Source organism: Delphinus delphis, chromosome 1, assembly GCF_949987515.2.
Source record: "Delphinus delphis chromosome 1, mDelDel1.2, whole genome shotgun sequence".
In the NCBI taxonomy this organism is placed as follows: Eukaryota; Metazoa; Chordata; class Mammalia; order Artiodactyla; family Delphinidae; genus Delphinus; species Delphinus delphis.
In genome coordinates, this window is record NC_082683.1 from 81,404,320 (window position 1) to 81,427,257 (window position 22,938).

A 22,938-nucleotide genomic window follows, 5' to 3' on the forward strand; every position below is an offset into this window, starting at 1 on the left:
GAGGCTGAAAATAATAAAAACCATAATTAGATGTTTTTAAAGAAATGAGTTCAGTTTATGAATTTCAGGTATCTCAGTTCCAACTAAACTTCTGACACATGTCAGAAAAAGTTTATTTCAGCAATAGGTACATGTTTTATTTTTTGTAACCTATGAGATAATGTCTTAACACATAAGAAATTTCAATTTCTTATTCTTTGCCAAAATGGAAAAATATGTCTCTTTTATATAAAAAGTAAAAACATGATTACAATCTAATATAACTTTACAACAGAAAAGTTTTACTTTTCTGAGGAGTGTTTCATTTTTGGGAGCCATAAAATTTATTATCAGAACAAGTGACTTTCTAGTCACTTCTCATTGCTCTTTCTCTGCATTTAAAAAAAAAGAAAATATTTCAGACGTCTTAGGTTAGTCATCTCATCCTCAGACTAGTTATTTACAGATGGAAGTTGAGGTTTTAATCCTCTGTATTAATATTTTCATCTTAATATTGTAAATGGTTTTTAGAGTGAGATTTTAATGATAAAGAGACCATAAAATTTGTCAGTAATATTTTTTCAGTGTTTTCATTTAGTTTACTTCTAAATGTTTGTGGTAATAGAAACAAAGATAATACAAATAATGTATTATTCCAAATTATTAAAGTAGTAAATCTTTGGTTACCTGAAATTGAATTGCAAATTAAATTTTGTCACAAATTCAAAATTAGGTTAATAAAATTTTCTTTTTGTTTATATTTATATTCAAAATCTTTTTATAAAATAACATTAATTACAGTTATCCCTTGATATCCATAGGGAATTGGTTCCAGGACCCCCTTCAGATACCAAAATCTGAGGATGCTCAAGTCCCTTATATAAAATGTTGTAGTACAGTTGGCCCTTAGTATCTGATTGATTTTCTGCAGTTGGAACCCAGGGATACTGAGGGCCAACTGTACTCTCAAAACATGAGAATTGCTGTATGCTAAGTATATTACAGGCATACCTCAGAGATATTGCGGTTTCAGTTCCAGGCTGCTGCAATAAAACGAATATCACAATACAGAGAATCACGAATTTTTTGGTTTCCCAGTGCATACAAAAGCTATACTTACACTACACTGTAGTCTGTTGTGCACAATAGCATTTTGTCTTTAAAAAGCAATGTGCATACCTTAATTTAAAAATAATACTGTTGCAAAAATGGAGCTGATAGACTTGCTTGAGGCAGGGTTGCCACAAACCTTCAATTTGTAAAAAGACACAGTATCTGTGATGCACAGTAAAGTGAGGTAAATGAAAGGATGTATGATTGTATTGGTTAGTTGAGTACGTTGGAACACTCAAGTCATTTTGAACATCAGTTCTTACTATACATACTATAGATTATATGACAAAGACGTTTGCTCTAGAATTTTAGAGAGTTTATTTTAGAGAGTACATTTTAGAGAGTACAGTTGACTCTTGAAGAACGTGGGGTTAGAGGCACTGACCCTCTGCACCCTGCCCTGTCTGCAGTTCTGCACCTGCAGATCCGACCAACCGCGGTATGGTACTGTAGTATGTATTTAGTGAAAAAAAATCCGTACGTAAGTGGACAATGCAGTTCAAACCCCAGTTGTTCAGGGGTCAACTTTATATCCTTACATACTGAAAGGCAAATTTAACATTTATGTATCATATATTTTGTTCTTTCTTGATTATTATTAGGATTGTTAGAACATATTAGAACACAATGATTATTTTATATCATTTCCTTATGTGATCTTGTTAAACATCTTTGAGACTTGGTGCCTTAATGATTATCACACAGACCGAGTTTAGCTATTTGAGAAACTGCTGTTTTGAATTATTTTCTTTGAGATAGTAAAACTATGTAATATAACATTTGACATCCCAAATAAAATTTGCTTAAGGTTTTTATATACAATAAGATGTTTAGAATGAGGTTGTATCAGATTGCTTTTGGGAGTTACAATGAGATATTAATACTTTTTAGAATCTGCCTATTATCGTTTGTCTTTGCTTCCTAATGTGATTTGAAATTTCAGTTCTGTAAGGACAACCCACTTTTCTGTTAACTGTGGTCTTAAATTTTAAACATGTAAAGGTTGATAGGAGAGCAGTGTGTTGAGTGCTGCCTCACTTGAAGGATGTAGGGAGAAAAGCATAGGTAAAATTCAAGTGAAATACTATGGCAGAAACAATGTTTTGGCTAGAGAAAATGTAGTATAGTAGAGGTGGTGTAATACTTTTAAGTGAAAATTATAAGAAATCTAGGTAAAAGCAGTACTTGGGGCCTTGCGTTGTATATTAGCATGCAGTGTATACGTTGGTAAACAAATTACTGAAGCTTTTGGCATACTTAAGCCTCGGTGGTGTGGAATTAAATATTGGTAATTGAGGCATGTATTTTACTGAAGGGAAGAATTTTAACTATACATAATAGCATGTATATCTGTACAGAAATATACAACCCTGAAAGTGAAAACATAGTGTGAGATTAGTGTCTGTAGAGGGAGGAACAAAAATGATTATTCTGTTGAAGATATATATTATAAACCTCATGGTCAGATGGAAGATCTAGAACATGATGCTCTTCTTTTTTTTTTTTTTTTTTTGCGGTACGCGGGCCTTTCACTGTTGTGGCTTCTCTCGCTGCGGAGCACAGGCTCTGGACGCGCAGGCTCAGCAGCCATGGCTCACGGGCCAAGCCGCTCGGCAGCATGTGGGATCTTCCCGCATCGGGGCACGAACCCGTGTCCCCTGCATTGGCAGGCGGACTCTCAACCACTGCGCCACCAGGGAAGCCCGATGATGCTCTTCTAATACAGCTTATTTGATTTACATTATAATATTTGCACTCTTCGTTTTCAAAATACAGAAAGGGAACCCATGACCGCATTATGCGAGTTGAAATAAACAGTCCTATGCAGAACAGTCCTGGAGTGCAGAAGCAACTTACAGTTAAAATTTCTGGGAACCCACAGAGAATAAGTACCAAAAGAAAAAAGAGAGTTCATTGTGATTTTCAAAAAGTAAAAAGGAGTGGATTTGAGAAATTAGAAACTGTTGTTGAATGTCAGCAAAATTGTAGAGCAGATTTTTCATACATATGGCTTGTGAAGATTTAAAAAGCAATAAGGGGGCTTCCCTGGTGGCACAGTGGTTGAGAGTCCGCCTGCCGATGCAGGGGACACGGGTTCGTGCCCTGGTCCGGGAAGATCCCACATGCTGCGGAGCGGCCAGGCCTGTGAGCCATGGCCGCTGGGCCTGCGCGTCCGGAGCCTGTGCTCCGCAACGGGAGAGGCCACAACAGTGAGAGGCCCGCGTACCGCAAAAAAAAAAAAAAAAAACAAAAAAAAAAAAAACAAACAGGCAATAAGAAAAAAATGCCATTAATTTATTAGAATAAACCACGTTAAATACCCTGGTTTCTTTTTTGATATGGTTAGCAACACTGTTACGTCAAATGCTAATGCGCATGGTGTAGACATAGTATAACTCAGTTTCACATAAGATATCGAAATGTGAACTGGTTAAAATAAAAATTAAAAGGATTTGTAACTAATTGAGTAATAGTAACAAAAGCAGTCAATGGCTTGGAAATATTCTTGAGGGAGATTCTAACGGAGAGCCACAGGGTTCTGTTTTTTTCTCTATCTTCAATTCAAGAAGGATGACAGAATCAAGAGAAAAGACCATCTCAAACACTGAGCTGAAAACAAAATCAAATTAACAACAGTTGTTAAATTTTGCTTTTAGGCTTAAATATGCAAACAACAGTATGGAAGAAGCAGCGTATGATGGGGAATACTTGGCTTGATAGCAGTTCATCTAATAAGATTTTAGAGTTGAGGTGGCAGTGGGGGACCAGGAAGAGGATGGAATTACTTAGCCAAGCTTAATATGAAATAATCATGTGATGAGGCTGCTTAAAATTTTTAATCTAATCTTATACTTAGCCATGATAGCTATTGTCAAATATTTGAAGAACTGTCTTATAAAAAAGGGAATCCAGGAAGGAAGGTTTTGTTCACCCATGGAATGAACTCCTTCATTAGGTTTCATTAGTGGTACTATTTAAACCAAGGTTGCATGACTCAGTACTATAAAAGGGATTGAAGTATTAATGAAAACTTGAATTAGATGGACATCTTGGGTCTCTTTCCAACTGTAAAACCTGAGTCCATTATTTCTCCTTTAATAGAAATTTTCTATCACTGGACACTTCAGAAATTACAATAGGAAGGTGTGGTAGGGTTAAGAGGAATGACCACCAAACCAGCTTCCTTCCTTCCTTTCCTTTCCTTTGCCTTTTCCTCTTTTTTTTTTTTTTTAAGTACCCAATACACTGAGAATGGGCTCTCAGTGAATGTTCAATGAAGGTACTTAATTGTCACTTGGGTTCATGTTCTAGCTCTCTAGCTAACCAGCAGTGTGAATTTAAGCAATTTAACCTTTACATCTGTTGACTAATCTGTAAAATAAAAGTAGATGATTTTATGAGTCTCTTCTATTTCTAATATTCTATTTGACAGATTTGTTTGTTCTTTTTACTTGAAGAAGTTCTGAGCTTCGGGAGTTTCAACTGGTAAAGAAAATTACTAGTAATTTTGAAAGTCAGTGGTGATATTTTGGAAGTTTTTTTTTGTTTTAGTTTTTGTAGCTTTGAGGATGGTCTTTTATAACTTAATTGTTTTTCTGTTGGGCCCTAGTCTTTAAATAAACTTTGAAGAAAAGGCAGAAATGACTCTGAAAGAAACTTTGTGGAACAAAATAGAATATTTTCTAGAATTGAATGTTTAGATTTTAAAGTGGTATGTGATGACAAAAAAATTACTGAGCCATTTTGGGGTTTAGGGCTAACCAAAGTCTATAATTGTTATGAAAATAAAATCCCCAAATTTACATTATTTTTTTAAATTATAGAAATTATTGGTTTGCGTTAATATTAGAAGTATTGGGAAATAAAATGGCATATTTCTCCTTACTTTTTATATTCTTTCCTGTTAATATTTATTAGAAGCTTTTATGGTTGATATTAAAGTAATTCTAATGTATTATTACTTTCCCAGGTTATAGAATTAAAATAAATTTAATGATAACTAATAATAAAATCCCATTTTTATTGTATTTTACAGTTTATAGTTCTTGCAGGCATATCATTTGAGCTATACAAGTATTAGTAAAGAAACTAGTGAAGGATTTATACTCCCTTTTTTATAGGTGAGAAAACAAGCTTTGAAAGGTTAAATGGCCTTAGGTCACATAGCTTGTCAGTGAGGACCTGGAATTAGAATTTAGATCTGACTACTAGTCAGTACACTTTTCTTCTGTATCACATTGCCTCTATCTGGCACCTGTGTAATACTAATTGATGAAATTATAGTGCATTAAATTGTTTCTTGATACTTCACAGCTGGCAGACACACCAAAATCTGAAAGATATGAGCATGTTCTGGAGGCATTAAATGATTACAAGACCATGTAAGTTGATTTATTTTATGTATCCCTATGAGGGAGATATTTAGTAAGAATAAGGAATAATGGCATTAAGAATTGTGGGATTGATTATAGAGTTAGTACATACCATTTTAAACCTTTTAATGTCCTCTTCTCTTTCAGTCAGAGTAAAGCAGTGATTCTCAAAGGCTGGAGAAGGGAAGATCAGTCCTCTGGGAATGGTGGATGGGAGGCATTATCAGTGTCTCAGGGGAATTTGGTCAGTTCAGTTGAAAAAGCATACTCAATAATGACTTGTTTTTATAATTTAATCTACTGAAAGTAAAATAAAATCTTGCTAGCTGGTAGGAATATGCAAAAGATAGGGGAATATAGTATAGAGAATGTGGGTTTTTAAATGATTGAGGTCTTCTGTGGTTTTAAGTTTAGTTATTGCCATCATTTAGAGAATAGTAGTATTAGTTTTTGATAATTAGTAGTATTTTGATAAATAGTAGTATTAGGTTTTGATTTAAGTTTTTGATAATGAAGTTACATTGTTTGATACATTCTTGTATAGATGTTTCCCTTCTTTTTTTTTTACACCAGCATATCTATGTCTCTTAAAAATATTTTCAAAATGCAAGAGAAATAATTTTTTAAATGTATATGCTGGTTCCAACCAACTATTGAATTATAACATTTTTGTTTGCAGCAAGTTGCTTTTTTTGAACTTAGCAACATTTCCTCATTAAAAAATGTTACGATTACAAGTGGCTAGATCTTTAGGCCAGCTCAAAAAGCCACGAGCAGTTACAGTGCTGTAAAAATACTTTATGGGACAATGAATTCTGTAATCCAACTTAGTGTGCTTGAAATACATTTGTTCCTGTTATGGTAGAAATGGGAGCTCCCCTTTCTCAAACCTATATAAAAGTGGAAGAACAATGTAAGCACTTGGTAGTGGTTTTTATGGCCAGGCATGCTCTAGTAGAGCTAAGAGGGTGTTTTAGAATAAGGACCCTAAGGACTTTGGGAAAGAATTAAGGAGCATATTTTTCAGAAACTCAGGCCCACACTGAAATGTCACTTCTCTGCTCCAGGTTATTTCCAATTCCAGATCTGACATACCAGACACTCCTTTTATTTTCTGGGCCTCTAGGATTGGTCTCCTATTTTCTTTATCAGTGCTTTCACCGATTACTTTCTGGCCAGGGTTTCTCTCCTCACAGATCCACTCCGAAATAGAATTATTCTTTTCCTAAACCTTGTTTGAGATGTTTTTGACAGATGACACTAAAAATATGGAGAAACATATTGGAACTAAAAAGACACCACTCTCTATTCTTCGTTCTAACTTTAAAAAGTTAGATGCCATATTTTAAAAAGAAAAATGGACATGTGTTCTTCTCCCTTCTGATACTATTCCTCTCTCCCTACTCCCCCATCATATCCTACTATGGACTGGCTCTGGAGCAGATAAGAATCAAAGAAAGCAAGGGGCAAAAAGTCAGTTTTTCTAGTATTGGGTGGATTTCATGTGTAAAGCCTTTATATCTGAAAGTTATAACTTAGGGTCTGCCATGTATATGTGTTCAGTTTTTAAACTTTTAGTTACTTTTTTTTAAAAATTTAGGTTTATGTCTGGGAAAGAAATAAAGAAGAAGAAGCATTTGTTTGGGTTGCGAATTCGTGTTCCTCCTGTGCCACCAAATGTGGCTTTCAAAGCAGAGAAAGAACCTGAAGGAACTTCCCATGAATTTAAAATTAAAGGCAGAAAGGCATCCAAACCTATATCTGATTCAAGGTAAAAGTTGATCTGTGGCTTAGTTTTTCTCGTTAGCTTATTTGTAACTAAAAATGTGTGTTATTTAGTCTCATTAGTATATTTGAAAGTACAAGTGGTAGTGACCCTGATTTGTTTTCCTGTTTATAATTTCTTGCTTGGACAAGGTACAAAGAGTTAATGCTAGATGTTTATTTATTTACGTTTAGATCTAAGGCTTTCCATGAATAGGCCCTATTGATTTTGTTAGCAAACAGCTTAAGTACTGGCCTGTTCATTTGTTTGTTCATTTCTCATTCGTTTGTTCATTCATTCCATTTATCAAGCACCTTACTGTCTAAGTGCTGGAGATATAATAACAAATGAGACTTTCTTTCTGCCCTGATAGGGTTTACATTATAGTGGGGAAGAAAGGTGATAATCAAGTAAAATAATTACAGATCATGCTAGTACCATTTAGGAAATAGCAAACAGATTTAGACTGTACTGGGATGGATAGAGATGTAGGGGTCTACTTTAAGAAGGAGGCTTAAAGAAGGCCTATTTAAGATGGTATTTAAGCTGAAACTTAAAGAATGAGCATGACCTAACAATGTGAAGAACAAAGGGAAGAATATTTCAGGTAGCAAAAGTAAGTGTGAAGCTGTGAGGCATGTTCTAGGAACTCACAGAAGGCTACTGAGGTGTGATTGAGGGCTAGAGAATAGCATCAGGTGCTAGAAACGTTGGGTAGGGCTTGGTCATACAGAGTTTTGTAGGTCTCATAAGGAGTTTGCGTTGTTTTCTGAGAATAATGGGAAGCTATTTAAAGATGTATGCAGATTGAATTATCCTTTAAAAATACTTCTTTGGGTGCTGTTTGGAAAACAGATATCAGTAGAGGTAAGAATAGAAGCAAGAAAAAATTGACTCGTTCACTTTTCTAGGTGAGAGATAAATAATGGTTGCTTATGTAGGTGTAGGTGGTAGCAGTCAAACAGAAAATAGATTCAAGATCTCCACTGGAGGCAGAATTTGCTGGCTTTGCTAATGAATTAAATTTCTGAAAGGAAGGGAGAAATTAAGTTACACAATGCCCAGATATCTGGCTTGAGCAACTAGTGGATGGTGTAACTTACCAAGATCTGGAAGAACAGATTTTGGCAAGGTGAATAAAGCATTCTTCTGTTTCATACTCATTGAGTTTGAGATTCTTATGAGGAATATCTAAGTGGTGATGATGTTAGATATAGGCCGTTGGGTGTGTAAATCAGGAGCTCAGGAGAGGTCAGGACACATGATAATAAATTTTGAAGCTGATTTATAAAGCCATGAGAATAGAGAGAGAGGGGAAGAGAAGAGAATGTGGCCCAGAATAATGTCCTGCTATCTTTTAGAGTTTTGAAAGAAGTGAAGTAAATGAAGGAGACTAGCAGAAAGCAATCAGTGAAATAGGAGGAAACCAGGAAAGTTTGATGTCATGAAAACCAAGTGAAGGAGAGTATTTCAAGAAAGATGTGGGTGTATTAAACTACTGAATGTTGTTGCAGAGAGGCAGGTTAAGATGAGAGAAAAATGTTCATTGGATTAGATAACATTCTGTTATTAGTGACCTTGACAAAAACAAGTCTGCTTGAGTGGTAAAGGTAGAAGTCAGATGGGAGTGGGTCAGTGTGATCGAATCCAGCACTGCCCAATTTACGTGTCAAAACTGGGCTTTTCCTACAATGAGGGACATGGGCGGATTCAAAATGATGATGATGATGATAATAAAGGAAAAGGGGAAAAAAAAGGAAATAATCTTTAAAAATTCTGAAAGAGAAGGAAGAAAGTGGAAAAGGGTATGTATCATCAGCTCTCAGAAGTAGTTTTACTGTACTGTAAAGGGAACAGAAGCCGAATCAATTGATGTTTTTTTTTTAATAGATAGAAGATAATTGTAACTTGTTTTTGTGTGTCAGTGGAGAAGAGAGTGGTATAGGAGAGGGGGAGGAAACTGAAGATATTGTAAAGTCTTTGAGAAGCCAAAAGGGACAGGATTTAGAGCCTAAATGTGGGAGTAGCCTTTGATAGGAGGACTTACACCCTTCTGTTGAAATGGGGTGTAAAAGGCAAAGATGGGTACAAATGCTGGTTCTGTTTTAGATTTAGCATTTGGAAGATGACTAAAGTTATTGCTTGGTAACTTCTGTTTTCTCAGTGAAATGATGAGGGAAAGATAGCTGAGAGGGAAATTTAAGGAGCAAATACAAGCTATGAGATAATTATCTTGGAGAATAAGAAAATGTAATTACAGAGGGTTGACAGTGCTTTATATCCGTTTGAGTTGGTAATTAAGTAGATACTACTTTAAGGGTTTGTTTTTTCTTAAGGAAAGAATACTTATTCCTATCACTTTCAATTTTTTTTTTTTTTTTTTTTTTGCGGTACGCGGGCCTCTCACTGTCGTGGCCTCTCCCGTTGCAGAGCACAGGCTCCGGACGCGCAGACCCAGCGGCCATGGCTCACGGGCCCAGCCGCTCCGCGGCATGTATCACTTTCAAATTTTATCATTAATCTTTTGCTAACAATTGCTTATATTATGAATTAGAAAAAAGATTTCCACAATCTTTCTCATTCCTATCATGATTTTGATAGGACACTTTGTCTGTGGTAGCTATAAGGTTTTCTTTTGATGCCGCCAGGTAATGGTTTAACTTTCTCTAAAGGTATTCTCAGTTTCTTCTGGGACCTATGTATGAATTGGACTAAAGTGTACTTTCTTTAGTCCAGGGGTCCTTTATAAATGTTAATGGTGATCATCTTTCCAAAAAACAAAAACAAAAAAATGTATACCCCATCCATCTTATCCTTGAAACTTTTGATTATAGTTCTAGTTATGCTTCTCTACTTTCTCCTTCCTTGTATTTCCACTTTTATTTTCCCCAACCTTAGTTTGGTGTGTGGAGGGATAGTCTTTCCTAGTTTTCTCCAGTCACCTCTTTCTAGCCTATTATATAATATTGTTCCTTTACCTTGTTTTTAAGTTGAATGTTCCTGGATAATGTTCTTATAGCACTTAAACCATTTTATTATCCTGCTTGTATACACATTTGTCACCTTCAAACTATATTGTGAACCCTTAGCACAGGGAATGTCTTTGTATTCCTATTGTTAGTATCCCCTTTATATGGAGATGTTTGTTGCATAAATGAAATGGATGTTCTGTGTATTGATATTTGCCATTCTTCCCTTCTATTAATTAGAGATGTTCTTGACCTATTGCTTTTTTCCCCTTCCTATTGCTTGATATTTGCCTTTGTGTCTCAAAAATGGTTTTCTTGATCTTTCTAATTTTGTCCTTGAATGACTCCCCTGCCCAGTATGAAGAATTCCTTCTTCCTTTACATTCTCCCACCCCGGGCTTCATTCTCTTTCTGATTAGCATCATATAGGAACCCACAGGATGTCCCTGTTTATACCTACTCTGTTTTAACATAGATACTTCCTGGCTCCATGAGGTTAACTACTAAATTTGTAATCACTTTTAGTATAGTAAATTCTTGAAACATCCCCCAAGTACCTACATAGTAACAACCTAAATGAAATAATTGAACTTTAAGGAGTTTTTGAATCTTCCATCTAATATAGTAGTATTTTTTTGTTTCATTTTGTGTTTTTTAAAAAAAATTTTAGGTGGTATGTATTTTTCAGAATTGTATTAGAGAACTTTTTTCTTAAACCTTTTGTATATAAATATCTCTTAAGAAGTATTTAAATTAGAATGTATTATCTATGAACTTGACTAAACTTGTAGATTTAACTTTGTTGTTTTTATATTACCATTAATGTCAAAATATAAGTATAATCTAATTATCACATAAGTAGAGCTATGATAGTGTATATTGTCCATTGTCTTTTTGTTTTCTTTGTGCAGAGGTTAAATACATAAATGGTTTTATGTTTCAGGGAAGTAAGCAATGGCATAGAAAAAAAAGGAAAGAAAAAGTCTGTAGGTCGTCCACCTGGCCCATATACAAGAAAAATGATTCAGAAGACTGCTGAGCCACCTTTGGTAAGAGGATATATTGGCATATGTTCTCAGAGAGGAAGTCTACTTGAAATTACTGAGAAACTAATATCTTTACTTTAGAAACCATGCTTTAGGTGTGTTTTTTTATTTTCCAGGATAAGGAATCAATTTCAGAGAATCCTACTTTGGATTTACCTTGTTCTATAGGGTAAATAGAAAGTTATTTTCTCCTACCTTAGGAATTTTCTTTTGGGGGGGAAATTAATATTTCTACTGTTATGTAATATAGTCGTTATACCATTTAAATTCTTTTGTCTCAGGAGAACTGAGGGAACTGCACATTCATCCAATACCTCAGATATGGATTTCACGGGTGCTTCCAGTGCAAAAGAAACTACCTCGTCTAGTATTTCCAGGCATTATGGGTAGATATTTTATGTTCTTATCCTTGACTAATTTTCCTGTAGACTTTTTCTTTGTAAAGTGGTTATTAAATAAATTTTTAGCAATTGAAAGTGACATAAGTTTGTCTTTCAGCTTTTGAGAAGCAATCTATATGTTGATTCCTTAGGTTGTTGATATTCATCTGAATATTTTTGCTTTTCAGAGCACAGACATTAAAATTTTCACATTTGTCAGGAATTTTGCTATGTACACAGAGAAGAGGTATCCTGGTGTTTATAGGTGTGCTGTTTTCTGTGAGACCTTTTTATGCTTCTAATATACAAGTGTGGATATTTTTTTTAATAAGTTGGAATCAGGAACACAGATCCTTTTATTAATAAAAGGATTTTAAACTCAGGATTTTTATCAATAGTAGACTTCCCCTCTAATATTTTATTTAACCTAACTCTTCAGAAGGGCAACATTTTCCTGAAGTTTGATGTATCAGGTAAAAAAAGTTTAGTTTACTTGGGGCCAGAGCTATGAGCTTCTAGGTTTTATACTTCCTCTTGTTTAATTTTTGTTCACAATTCAAAAACTGCTCTTGTAAATCATATAAAATTCTAAGTATTTAAAGGATGAATTGTGAATAATAATAATGTGAGCTTTTTTTTTTTTTTTTTTTTTGCCTCTTGCCAAGCATTGTGTTAAGCTTACATACGTTTTTTTTTTGGTACATCGTCTTATTTAATTCTTAAAACAATCTTTTGAGTTGTTCCCATTTTATAGATAAGAAAACTGAGACTTAGGAGGTTTTTGTAACAAGCCCAAGATGGCATGTTTATTAGCAAGTATACAGAGCTGGGATTTTAACTTTGGCAGTATGATTATAAAATCTTTGAATTTAGCTGTTATGCTATATTTTATTTTATTTTATTTTATTTTTAAAATTTTTTTTTGGCGATACGAGGACCTCTCACCGCTGTGGCCTCTCCCGCCACAGAGCACAGGCTCCAGATGCTCAGGCCCAGCGGCCATGGCTCACGGGCCCAGCCACTCCGTGGCATGCGGGATCCCCCCGGACCGGGCACGAACCCGCATCCCCTGCATCAGCAGGCGGACCCTCAACCACTGTGCCACCAGGGAAGCCCCTGTTATGCTATATTTTGACTTTATTTTATAAAATCATTATATTTCTGAACTCAAAGATTGTCTAGTTCAACCCCTTCACTTAATCTCTTCACTTAAGAGAACACAGAGGATAAGAGATTTAAATTTGGCCGATATCATATTGAGCTAGACCCAAGGTACCCTGACATCTAGTTTAGGCTTATTTCTTACTTAACAGTAGGCCTAGAATTAGTAACGAAGAGAATCTTTATACTAGTTCTGCCATCTGTTTAAGCACATGGAAAGGTGTCTTGTATGTAGTAGGTGCTTATTAAATGTTTCTTGAATTGAATGAATAAATGAATGAATGAATGAACTGTCTTCTTTTTAATGATAAAAACGTTGACAAGACCTGACTTACAAATCCTCTTGGTAAGAATTTGCCTCGTTGGCCTCATAAATCAAAAATTTCCTCTGATTCTTTTAAGCTTAATAGTACATAGTTAAGGAAGAAAAGCTCTTCAAAGGTCAGCCTCAAGAAGGTGATTGAATTTAATGAAGGCGAGTGATAATCCATTTTATATAGCATTTGTTGTTTTGATTTGGCTGATTTTTATGTCAGCAAGTGTAGACAATTGTGGCCTTGTTTGTTCTATAGATTATCTGACTCCAGAAAAAGAACTCGTACAGGAAGATCTTGGCCTGCTGCAATACCACATTTACGGAGGAGAAGGGGTCGTCTTCCAAGAAGAGCACTCCAGACTCAGAACTCAGAAATTGTAAAGGATGATGAAGGCAAAGAAGATTACCAATTTGATGAACTCAACACAGAGATTTTGAATAACTTAGCAGATCAGGAGTTACAACTCAATCATCTAAAAAACTCCATTACCAGTTATTTTGGTGCTGCAGGTAGAATAGCATGTGGTGAAAAATACCGAGTATTGGCTCGTCGGGTGACACTTGATGGAAAGGTGCAGTATCTTGTGGAATGGGAAGGAGCAACTGCATCCTGACTGTAGGACTGAACATTATGTTCACTGCACTCTCATTTTCTGTAGGTACAGTTCAAAGCCCTAAAGGAGTCTGGCTTTTACTATCTTTCTTAAAAAAAAAAAAAGGTAAAAAAAAAGTCACTTAAGGAGATAATACTAGCCTTAACATGTACTTGTCAATGTTATGGATATTGTCATAAAAAGATATCTTTTAAAAATCAGAACAGAGACTTAATTTTTTAAATCTTAAGATTTGTAGAATGTTTCTAGGATAGGATATTAAAAATGATTCAAACCGATGCATGGTGTTAGATAATTTTTCTAATTATTCCATTGAGTCAGTTTTTGTGGTTAGTGGTTATCAGAGCAAACTTATCATGTAGATAGATAGCACAAGTATTTGGAGAAACATTGTCTGTTTTGTTACCAAAATGTTGGAAAAAATTTATTTCAATACCTTTTAGAATTCATAAAGTGCAGTGTATATAATGCCTACTAAAAGACTGTAAAATATTGAAATTTTCTTTCAAAGTGTAAAAAATATATTGAGCCTGTAAATTGCTCTGTGACTAGACTTCATTGTCGTCTTAATATATTCTTTGCATGTGCATATATATACACACGTGTGTATATATATGTGTGTGATTGATTATGTGACCTATGCAATACAAATTATGGGAATGGGCAGCTTTGGAGTATATATCCCATAATTCTTTTTTCAGGAATAGTTGCAGTATTTACACAGCAGCATTTCTTCTCAGGCTTTTATTGGGTGCTGTTGCTTGCTATGTATGAAGAGAAATGTGTCAGACAAGTTTAGTGTGTTCTGAAGAAGGGTGTGAACAACAGTGTTCATGGGCTTTTTCGAATGCTTTTCACTTTCAGTCCTTGTAACTCAGCTGTTCAGTACCTAAAACAAATTCAAATAGTATGAATATTATCTCCTACTAGAAGTAACGTTTTCAAGTTTTCATGGCACATTATGATTGTAAATGTCTCTCAGTTTTAACAGTAAGTCTATAGGAGTCCCGTGAAGATTCCTGAAATGTCTGTAGTAACTGTTAGTCATGTTGAATAAGTGTAGTATGAACAAAGTATTTTATTGCACAGGGTTAACAAACAGTATGTTGCCTGCAGAGACAACTGCTGTTTTATTACAACATTACCTCTTGTTTTTATACAGCATACCAAGATTTAAATTGATAACTTTATTTTACATGTGTTAAAAAAAAAAAAGAAAAACAAGTTTCTTTTAGCACCAGTGTTAGAGCTGTCTTCTGTTCCTTTTTGTTTTGTTTTGTTTGTTTGTTTTCTTTTTTAGCCAAAGAGTAAACAGAAGAATATTCTTATTTTGGTGGCTATTCATTTTACTCTTAAAAGTGATTGGTGGATTTTAGCCTAAAATTTGGAGAATTTGCCACCAAAATGAAAAATATGTAAAGTGTAGTGATTACAGAGCGGTTAAAAATGTGGGTTAGTACTTATTTATTCCATTGATTGATTATTTGACTGTTTATAAGAAAGTTGCTTTATTTCTTTAAGCATCTTCAAAAGATGACCTTTTCTTGTCACATTATAGCCAAAAGAAGCAGAGAACTTCGTAGTCCTGCATTTGGTTCCTGGTTGGCCAGGTATAAATGAGCTTTACAAAAGTGCAAATTAAGAACTGTCACTTCTGTTTACCTCCACCAAAACTTGATTTTCCCCTAGCTATTAATTTAAAGTTGCCTTTCCTGCAGCTGCAATATTTTGAATAACACACAGAGTTTGTGTTGATTTTGAATGTTTGTTTATATCTAGGGGTAATGGAAAATGTAAATCCCGTGTAACCTTATTCACTCCACGTGTATCATATTATTTCATTTTTCCCAAAGTCCTTTAATTCTAACTGAACACCAGCAGTATTTTTAGTAATTCTTTCTTTAGCATACTTGGAAGATGATTTATTAAGCTGAACTGTCTTTAGACGTAATTATTGTGAATGTTTGTTTTATTTTATCATGGTGGTTCACATGGCTCTGATGTTCAGTTTGTATTTTTGGAATTGCTTTACTTAGATTAAAACAGACCAACATTAAATGTGTGTATTTTTTAAAGAGCTAATGAGTTTTGCTTCTGTATTTGCCTGAAAATACACACTGGTGCAGTAGATGACGGCTTTTATTTAGCCAGGGAGACAAGGAGTTCTAGTTCCATTGTAAATATGTTCATTTGAATTAATCTTTATAAAACTTTGCTTTCATTTTCCACTTGTCCCCCAAATAAATATTAATAATTATTGAATGTTCATCTTAAATGATCCTGTAAAGAAGTAAACTATGTTTAGCAGCTTGTACACTTTATACTTGAAAGACAATATATCTTCCTGTATCTACCCTGTCCCCAAACTTCAAAAAAATTCAGACTTTTCAACTGTGTTTTCTTTTCTTCTTAAGGATATACAAGGTGTCAGGGTTCATGTAAAAGGATTTCCTTTTTTTTTTTTTCCCTGAAAAGCTTTGCCCCAGGCTACAGAAAGAAAAGATGTGAAAATAATATACCTTATTCATTTTAATTCCATTTTTATTCAAAACAAATATATTTTATAAATACACTCATAGTCATGGGTAAATATGGATTCTTAGGCCTTTAGGTGATCAAACTAGATCAGAATATGAGCTATCAGAGTTATTCTATAGATTCTAATGTGGGAGTGATGAAGACAGATCTTGCTGGATATATTTTGTTACTAAATGTTTAACAGAAGTGAATGTTCACTGATATGTGAGTTGAGGGTATTTTTCCATGTTTTATTTTGCAAGGTATGTTTGGTTTCTATTGTGTATGTATTAAGATTTCTGTTAGTGTTGGTGTAGAACTAATTCTGTGTTTTGGGCTACTTGATTGAGTTTTTATTAGGTACTATTAAGTTTTGGTTGGAACCTGATCTGACTTGTATAGTTATAGCAGACTTTTATAATCTGGTTCTAGAGTTGTTTGAATGAGAATGTAATGGCAAAGGAAGATGTCTGTACAACGTTGGGAAATAGTAAAAATGCCTTCTTTGCGTGGGCAAGTTTTCCTTTTTAATTATATTTGAGTACCTCTATGAATATACTCCCAAAAGTCTCCTTCAGTTTCTTTTGTGGCAGTTGATCAGTCATGTTCTTTCCTCAGGGAAATAAAAACTTGACAGTTAAATGTGAAGTGAGAACTTTATCATGGGATTCTTTTATAATTAGTAGCAGTTAAGAAACTAGATATCTGTCTGATATAAATTTGGAGGTGGGAGACGTTGTGAAAGCAAACTGGCTCACTAAATAACAAGTAGATGGGAGCAAGTAACTTTTAAGTCGTAATATCAAAATATCTTGGAGCAATAACTAGATCAAAATATTATGCTCTCTTTATATTTAAAATTAGAATAAGGCTGCAAATTAACCAGCTCACTTATTTTCTCCCCTTACCTCACTTCTACCCAACAAAATCCCTCTTTGCTTTTATTATTTGGTCTTGCTATGTGGCATGTGGGATCTTAGTTCCCCAATTGGGAGCAGAGGTGGAGTATTAACCAGTGGACCACGAGGGAGTGGTGGTTTTTGCTCTTAACCCTTGCATTTTCTCTTTGTTGGAGATGATGCATAGATGCTTAGTAATAACTGCTCACTTTTGCATTATCTTCAAGGAATGTGATTTCTCGTTCAAGAAAGTTTTCCACTGGATTTAAGCAAGCAAACAAATGAATAAAACCTTCATAGATGACAAGATGTACTTACTGCATAAAGTAAAACTATATCCTGTTTAAAATCATAAATTTAATTTCTGTTCCTTTTATTTACCGAAAGGTTTTGATTCTTTTTCTTCCCCCTATCCTATAACATGCTTTCCCAGTGGGGGGGAATATGGGCACAAATTGGTTTATGGCATAGGGAGGGGGGGCCAAAAAAGTCTGAGATAATGGTTTGTGGCCCTCCAGAGCTCACTCAACTCTACCTGACAAAAATCTTATTCCTTAGTATTGAGTTACTTTCGTTGACTTTTCTTGAATATCACAAGAGCAGCACTGACATTGAGTTAAAGGAACATACACAAAATAATTTTAAGATCAGTGCTGTGAAACCGTGGCACATGTATAGCTATGTTCTGGAGGACTTTGATTGTTCAGTCTTGAACTCACATTGTCAGAGGTGGGTCTGCACATGTGTATTGGCTTCTACTAACTCCCTTGTGATGTCATTTATGTTTGATCCTAAGTGCTTTTGTGTGTGACCTGAGCTTGGAGAATTAAATAAAGCTAGTTTATATTTTGTTATTTAGTTTTCAAGGTTATTTAACCCATCACTAACTGTGTTAGGTACTGAAAAGAAAAAAATGTTGACAATATCTGAATGAATATCTAGCAGCTAGTTAAAAGTAATTTTTTTCTATTAAGCAGAGGTTCAAAGTTAGCTCACCAAAAAAATTGTTTTAAGAAATTAAGTTTTTCAAATGTTTTACTTTTGTTGGAGAAATACCACGTTTGAATTTTTAAATATTTACATGCTGTTATGTGTTTATAAAAATTGCACATATAATTTTAGAATCAATTTATATAAGTAAATAAATTACATTGAAAGTTACTCAAAATGAAGTTATAATAGCAGCATCCAGTATTAATAATATTGTACATACTTAGTGAAGGATTAGAATTTCCTATACAGAATTAGTGGAATGTAAGGAAATTTTTCCTGTACAGAATTTGAGACAAAAACAAGATTTTGTGAGAATTTGGGTCCCCTTTGAAAATATGTAAAACTTGCTTAGATATCCCTGAAGTTAAACTTCCTTGAGTAGACATGGAAGTTTAAGGAAATGAAGCTTTTTGGAGAGACTTTTGGGAGGGAAAGCCTATTGGTTCATTTAAGATGGAGGCACAGTTTTGGTTCCTGTTATTCCTATATTGCCAAATCTCTTCTAGAACCCAAGAGCATATCTGTAACGGTTCCATTGCTTTTTTTTCCCTTTGGTGTTACAATTTTGCATAACCATGTATCTTAGACTTTCTATGCTTTTCTTACCTCTGGATATAAATTTTCCAATGAAGAATTATGCCATTAGAAACCCATTCTTTTTTTTTTTAACATCTTTATTGGAGTATAATTGCTTTACAATGGTGTTTTAGTTTGTGCTTTATAACAGAGTGAATCAGCTGTATGTATACATATATCCCCATATCTCCTCTCTCTTGCATCTCCCTTCCACCCTCCCTATCCCACCCTTCTAGGTGGACACAAAGCACCAAGCTGATCTCCCTGTGCTATGCAGCTGCTTCGCACTAGCTATCTGTTTTACATTTGGTAGTGTATATATGTCCCTGCCACTCTCTCACTTCATCCCAGCTTCCCCTTCCCCCTCCCCGTGTCCTCAAGTCCATTCTCTACGTCTGTGTCTTTATTCATGTCCTGCCCCTAGATTCTTCAGAACCATTTTTTTTTTTTTTTAGATTCCATATACATATGTTAGCATACAGTATTCGTTTTTCTCTTTCTGACTTACTTCACTCTGTATGACAGTCTCTAGGTCCATCCACCTCACTACAAATAACTCAGTTTCATTTCTTTTTATGGCTGAGTAATATTCCATTGTATATATGTGCCACATCTTCTTTATCCATTCATCTGTTGATGGACACTTAGGTTGCTTCCATGTCCTGGCTATTGTAAATAGAGCTGCAATGAACATTGTGGTACATGACTCTTTTTGAATTCTGGTTTTCTCAGGGTATATGCCCAGTAGTGGGATTTCTGGGTTGTATGGTGGTTCTATTGTTAGTTAGAAACCCATTCTTGATACCTCTTTATAAACCACTTTTAAACCTTTTTAAACCTCTTTATAAGCAACTTTTAAACCATTACAGACCAGAAACATTTAAAATGCAACTTTATTGAAGATTTTTCTAGTTATGAAGTACTTCACGTTTTTAAAAACACTATTCTTAGCATGCTAACCTTTTCCTAATTACTGAGAGATTGTGAACGTTCATTTATTGTATGTTGTTGTAATATGGTGCTATTCTCAGGGATCCAGATGTGGTTAAGGGAATCTAGTCCTTACTCTTTTTTTTCTTTTAAAATTTATTTATTTATTTATTTATTTATTTATTTATTTATGGCTGTGTTTGGGTCTTTGTTGCTGCGTGCGGGCTTTCTCTAGTTGAGGCGAGCAGGGGCTACTCTTCGTTGCGGTGCGCGGGCTTCTCATTGCGGTGGCTTCTCTTGTTGCGGAGCATAGGCTCTAGGTGCGCGGGCTTCAGTAGTTGTAGCACATGGGCTCAGTAGTTGTGGCTCGTGGGCTCTAGAGCTCGGGCTCAGTAGTTGTAGTGCACGGGCTTACTTGCTCTGCGGCATGTGAGATCTTCTCGGACCAGGGCTCAAACCTGTGTCCCCTACATTGGAAGGCGGATTCTTTACCACTGTGCCACCAGGAAAGCCCTAGCCCTTACTCTTAATGACGTAGCCTAGGTGGTGCTTTTATATTTGTCTACTTTTCACATATCTTTTGTGTCAGTCCCCATGTTAATAATCCATGTGTATTCACAGTGTGTTGAGCAGCTTTCTCCCTTTCCGTTCTCTCCCATCTAGCTTCTAAACGTTTTTAATTTACAGTAGACTGGGAAGAATTTAAGCGAAGTTTTCTGGAACAAATAGATAACCACTTAAGTAAAAATTTAAACCTTTTCTTACCCACAGTTCTGATCTTCAGATTCTTGAGTAATGGCTCAAGAGTGATTTTCTAATGAGAACCTGCTGTATAGCACAGGGAGCTCTATTTCACTTTACTGTACAGTAGAAACTAACACAACATTGTAAAACAACTATACCCCAATAAAAAAAAATAATTAATTAAAAAAGTGATTTCCTTTGAGAAAAAGTAAATGTCTTTCTTATATTTGTTCATTACTCAAAACGAGGTTTTTTTTGTTTTTTTACTATTTAACATTTTATTGATTGAAACGTTTATGATCATAAGTTGCATCAGGTTTTCTATTATCAAACACAATGAAGATAGTTTTTCAACTGTCATTGAATAATTGAACATAGAAAATAAAAATCTTTCATTTGCAGGTACTTAGAGTTGGAAAAATTCTTCATTCTGTATTCCATCTTGTGTGACATACAAGGCTTTGTCTGTTCATCTAGGAATTTAAAGGCCTAATTGAGAAGACTCTAATTGGTTGTAGAATCCATGGCAAAAATAAGGTTGCAATAGAAGCCATATATTCCTATGTAGCTGAGGCAGAGCCAGCAACCACTATAATGATGAAATTTCAAATTTTCCACTATTTTCTAGCTTTTCATTGTGGAAATTGCATTTATTGGAGTAAGTTTGGCCATTGGTTGTAAGATTGGATCCATTTCTCTGGTGCAAAAATGTAATTTATCTGTATACATTACAGTATGGCATTTTGCACATGTCTTCTGAAGATGCAAAAGCAGTTTCAGAATGAGGAAATGCCAAGGCAATGATGAAAATAACTTTGATCTATGATGAGAAGAGAGACATTTTATCACGTCTTTTTAAGACTAAGGAAGTGTCATTGTTCTTGAGATGAAGGCTTCACCTGGCACCTTAGTCCTATTCCATATCCTTGTTTTGGTCATCTGACTCTTCACAATAGTTCCTTGGAGATAGCTGAGAGGCTGTATCCTGGACTTCAGTCCTCAGTAGGTCCACCGAATAAAAGATAATTCTCAACTTTTAGGTTGTGCACTTTTTTTTTCAATCAACATCCTTGTTTTGAGTAATGAACAAGTTTTTGTTTTTCATGCTTCCTATTTTAGGAGATTGTTTGAAATCTCGACTCCTGGATAAGTGAGGTAAGACTGTAATATAGGCTAGAGTAGGTTGATTATTTTGTGGCTCTCTGATTGATCTCAGTTTGTCTTAAGATTGATCTCAGTTTGTCTTAAGATAGTAAAAACTGCATACACCCCTCCCCCCCAAAAAAAATCAGTGAACTTGTTATAGATATGCTCTTGGGTTCTGGAGGAGATTTGGTGATAAAGGGCTGCAGGAATCTAAACTGTTCCTCCACAAAATTAGATGAGCCAATAGGCTTTTCCTTTCCAACAAGGTGTTAAGAGTTGGCTCATGCCATCTGTGCACTATGGGAAAGAGAAAATACGTTTTTTGTCTAGTTTGGACTTGTCATATAAGAACAGTATTATTTTAGAGAATAGCAAATTGACGGTGGTGTTATTACATGAACATATTTAATAGTCACAAAAGTAGTCTAAAGGAATAGAGAGGAGATAGTATTTCAGTCAGAGCAATAATTCCATACTAATCCTCATGACTTTATAGGTTAAATGAATACAAGAATTGAATAGTAGTAATTTAACTTTTTACTACTTTAAAGGCTGAAATTGTGTGATCGCAATTAAACTTTAAAATGTCAAGCTTCAGAGGATCACAATTTCTAAGAAAATAGTTGTTTTACTAAATTTATGTAATTGTATGTCAGCTAAATTTAGTTTGTTTTATTTTCTTGGTTAAATAAGTCAGGAAAATGTGTAAAATTAAGTTACCTATGCTGTTTATTGCCTTTATGTGGAAGGTATAATTTAAAATGTCTCAGTAGGGTCAAACTCTTGATTTTTTTGAAATAATTTTTAAAAATTTGAAAATATTAAAAAAAAAGTTTGTACTTAAAAAGTAGTACTTAATGTAAGACTCAGTGTTTTAAAATATAATTTACGTTTATTTGGGGGCCCTTTCTAGAAAAACTATGTGTGTTGTTAGCCTTGTTATAATAAAATTTTATCTGCTAATTGAAAATGCCAGTGTCATAGATAAGCAGATTAACAAAGTATGCAATTACTTATATTTTGAATTTGATGGCTTTGTTATTGTTTTAGGATTATTGAAATCAGTTTTGTGTTACTTAAGCACACTCTGACTTAGAAAAGCAAAAGTTAGATAACTTAGAAACATGATATAAGTGTTAAAATATTGACCCATACCTAATATTGTTACATTGAAATTTTGAACCTTCACCATTAAGAACATTAAGATTTATATTGTAATGAAAATAACCTCATAAAACTTCATCTATTCATCATGATTATTATATTGAGAATTGGGATGAATTTTTTAAATTATAGTATACGTAGGTATAACTTTGGTTTTACATCTTTTAAAATTGTGTACTTTTAACATAAGACATTTCATATTGAGAGGTTGCCCTAAACTCAGTTTAAGGTAAGCCACTGCTTATCAACCATG

At 34.5% G+C, this 22,938-nt stretch overlaps 1 protein-coding gene across 4 annotated transcripts in view; it reads left to right on the forward strand.

Moving 5' to 3' along the window:
• Positions 1-17,241, forward strand: part of MTF2 (metal response element binding transcription factor 2) — an 86,938-nt gene extending 69,697 nt beyond the window's left edge. For 3 of the 4 annotated variants that reach the window (XM_060025667.1, XM_060025686.1, XM_060025695.1), the window contains 7 exons: positions 5,407-5,474; positions 7,066-7,236; positions 9,661-9,720; positions 11,143-11,248; positions 11,362-11,414; positions 11,527-11,631; positions 13,359-17,241. In XM_060025667.1, the coding sequence (XP_059881650.1) occupies positions 5,407-5,474; positions 7,066-7,236; positions 9,661-9,720; positions 11,143-11,248; positions 11,362-11,414; positions 11,527-11,631; positions 13,359-13,716 (921 nt within the window). In that variant the 3' untranslated portion in view covers positions 13,717-17,241. The remainder of the gene's footprint in view (positions 1-5,406; positions 5,475-7,065; positions 7,237-9,660; positions 9,721-11,142; positions 11,249-11,361; positions 11,415-11,526; positions 11,632-13,358) is intronic. The other variant, XM_060025676.1, reaches the window with a different exon arrangement.
• The last annotated feature ends 5,697 nt before the right edge of the window (positions 17,242-22,938 follow it).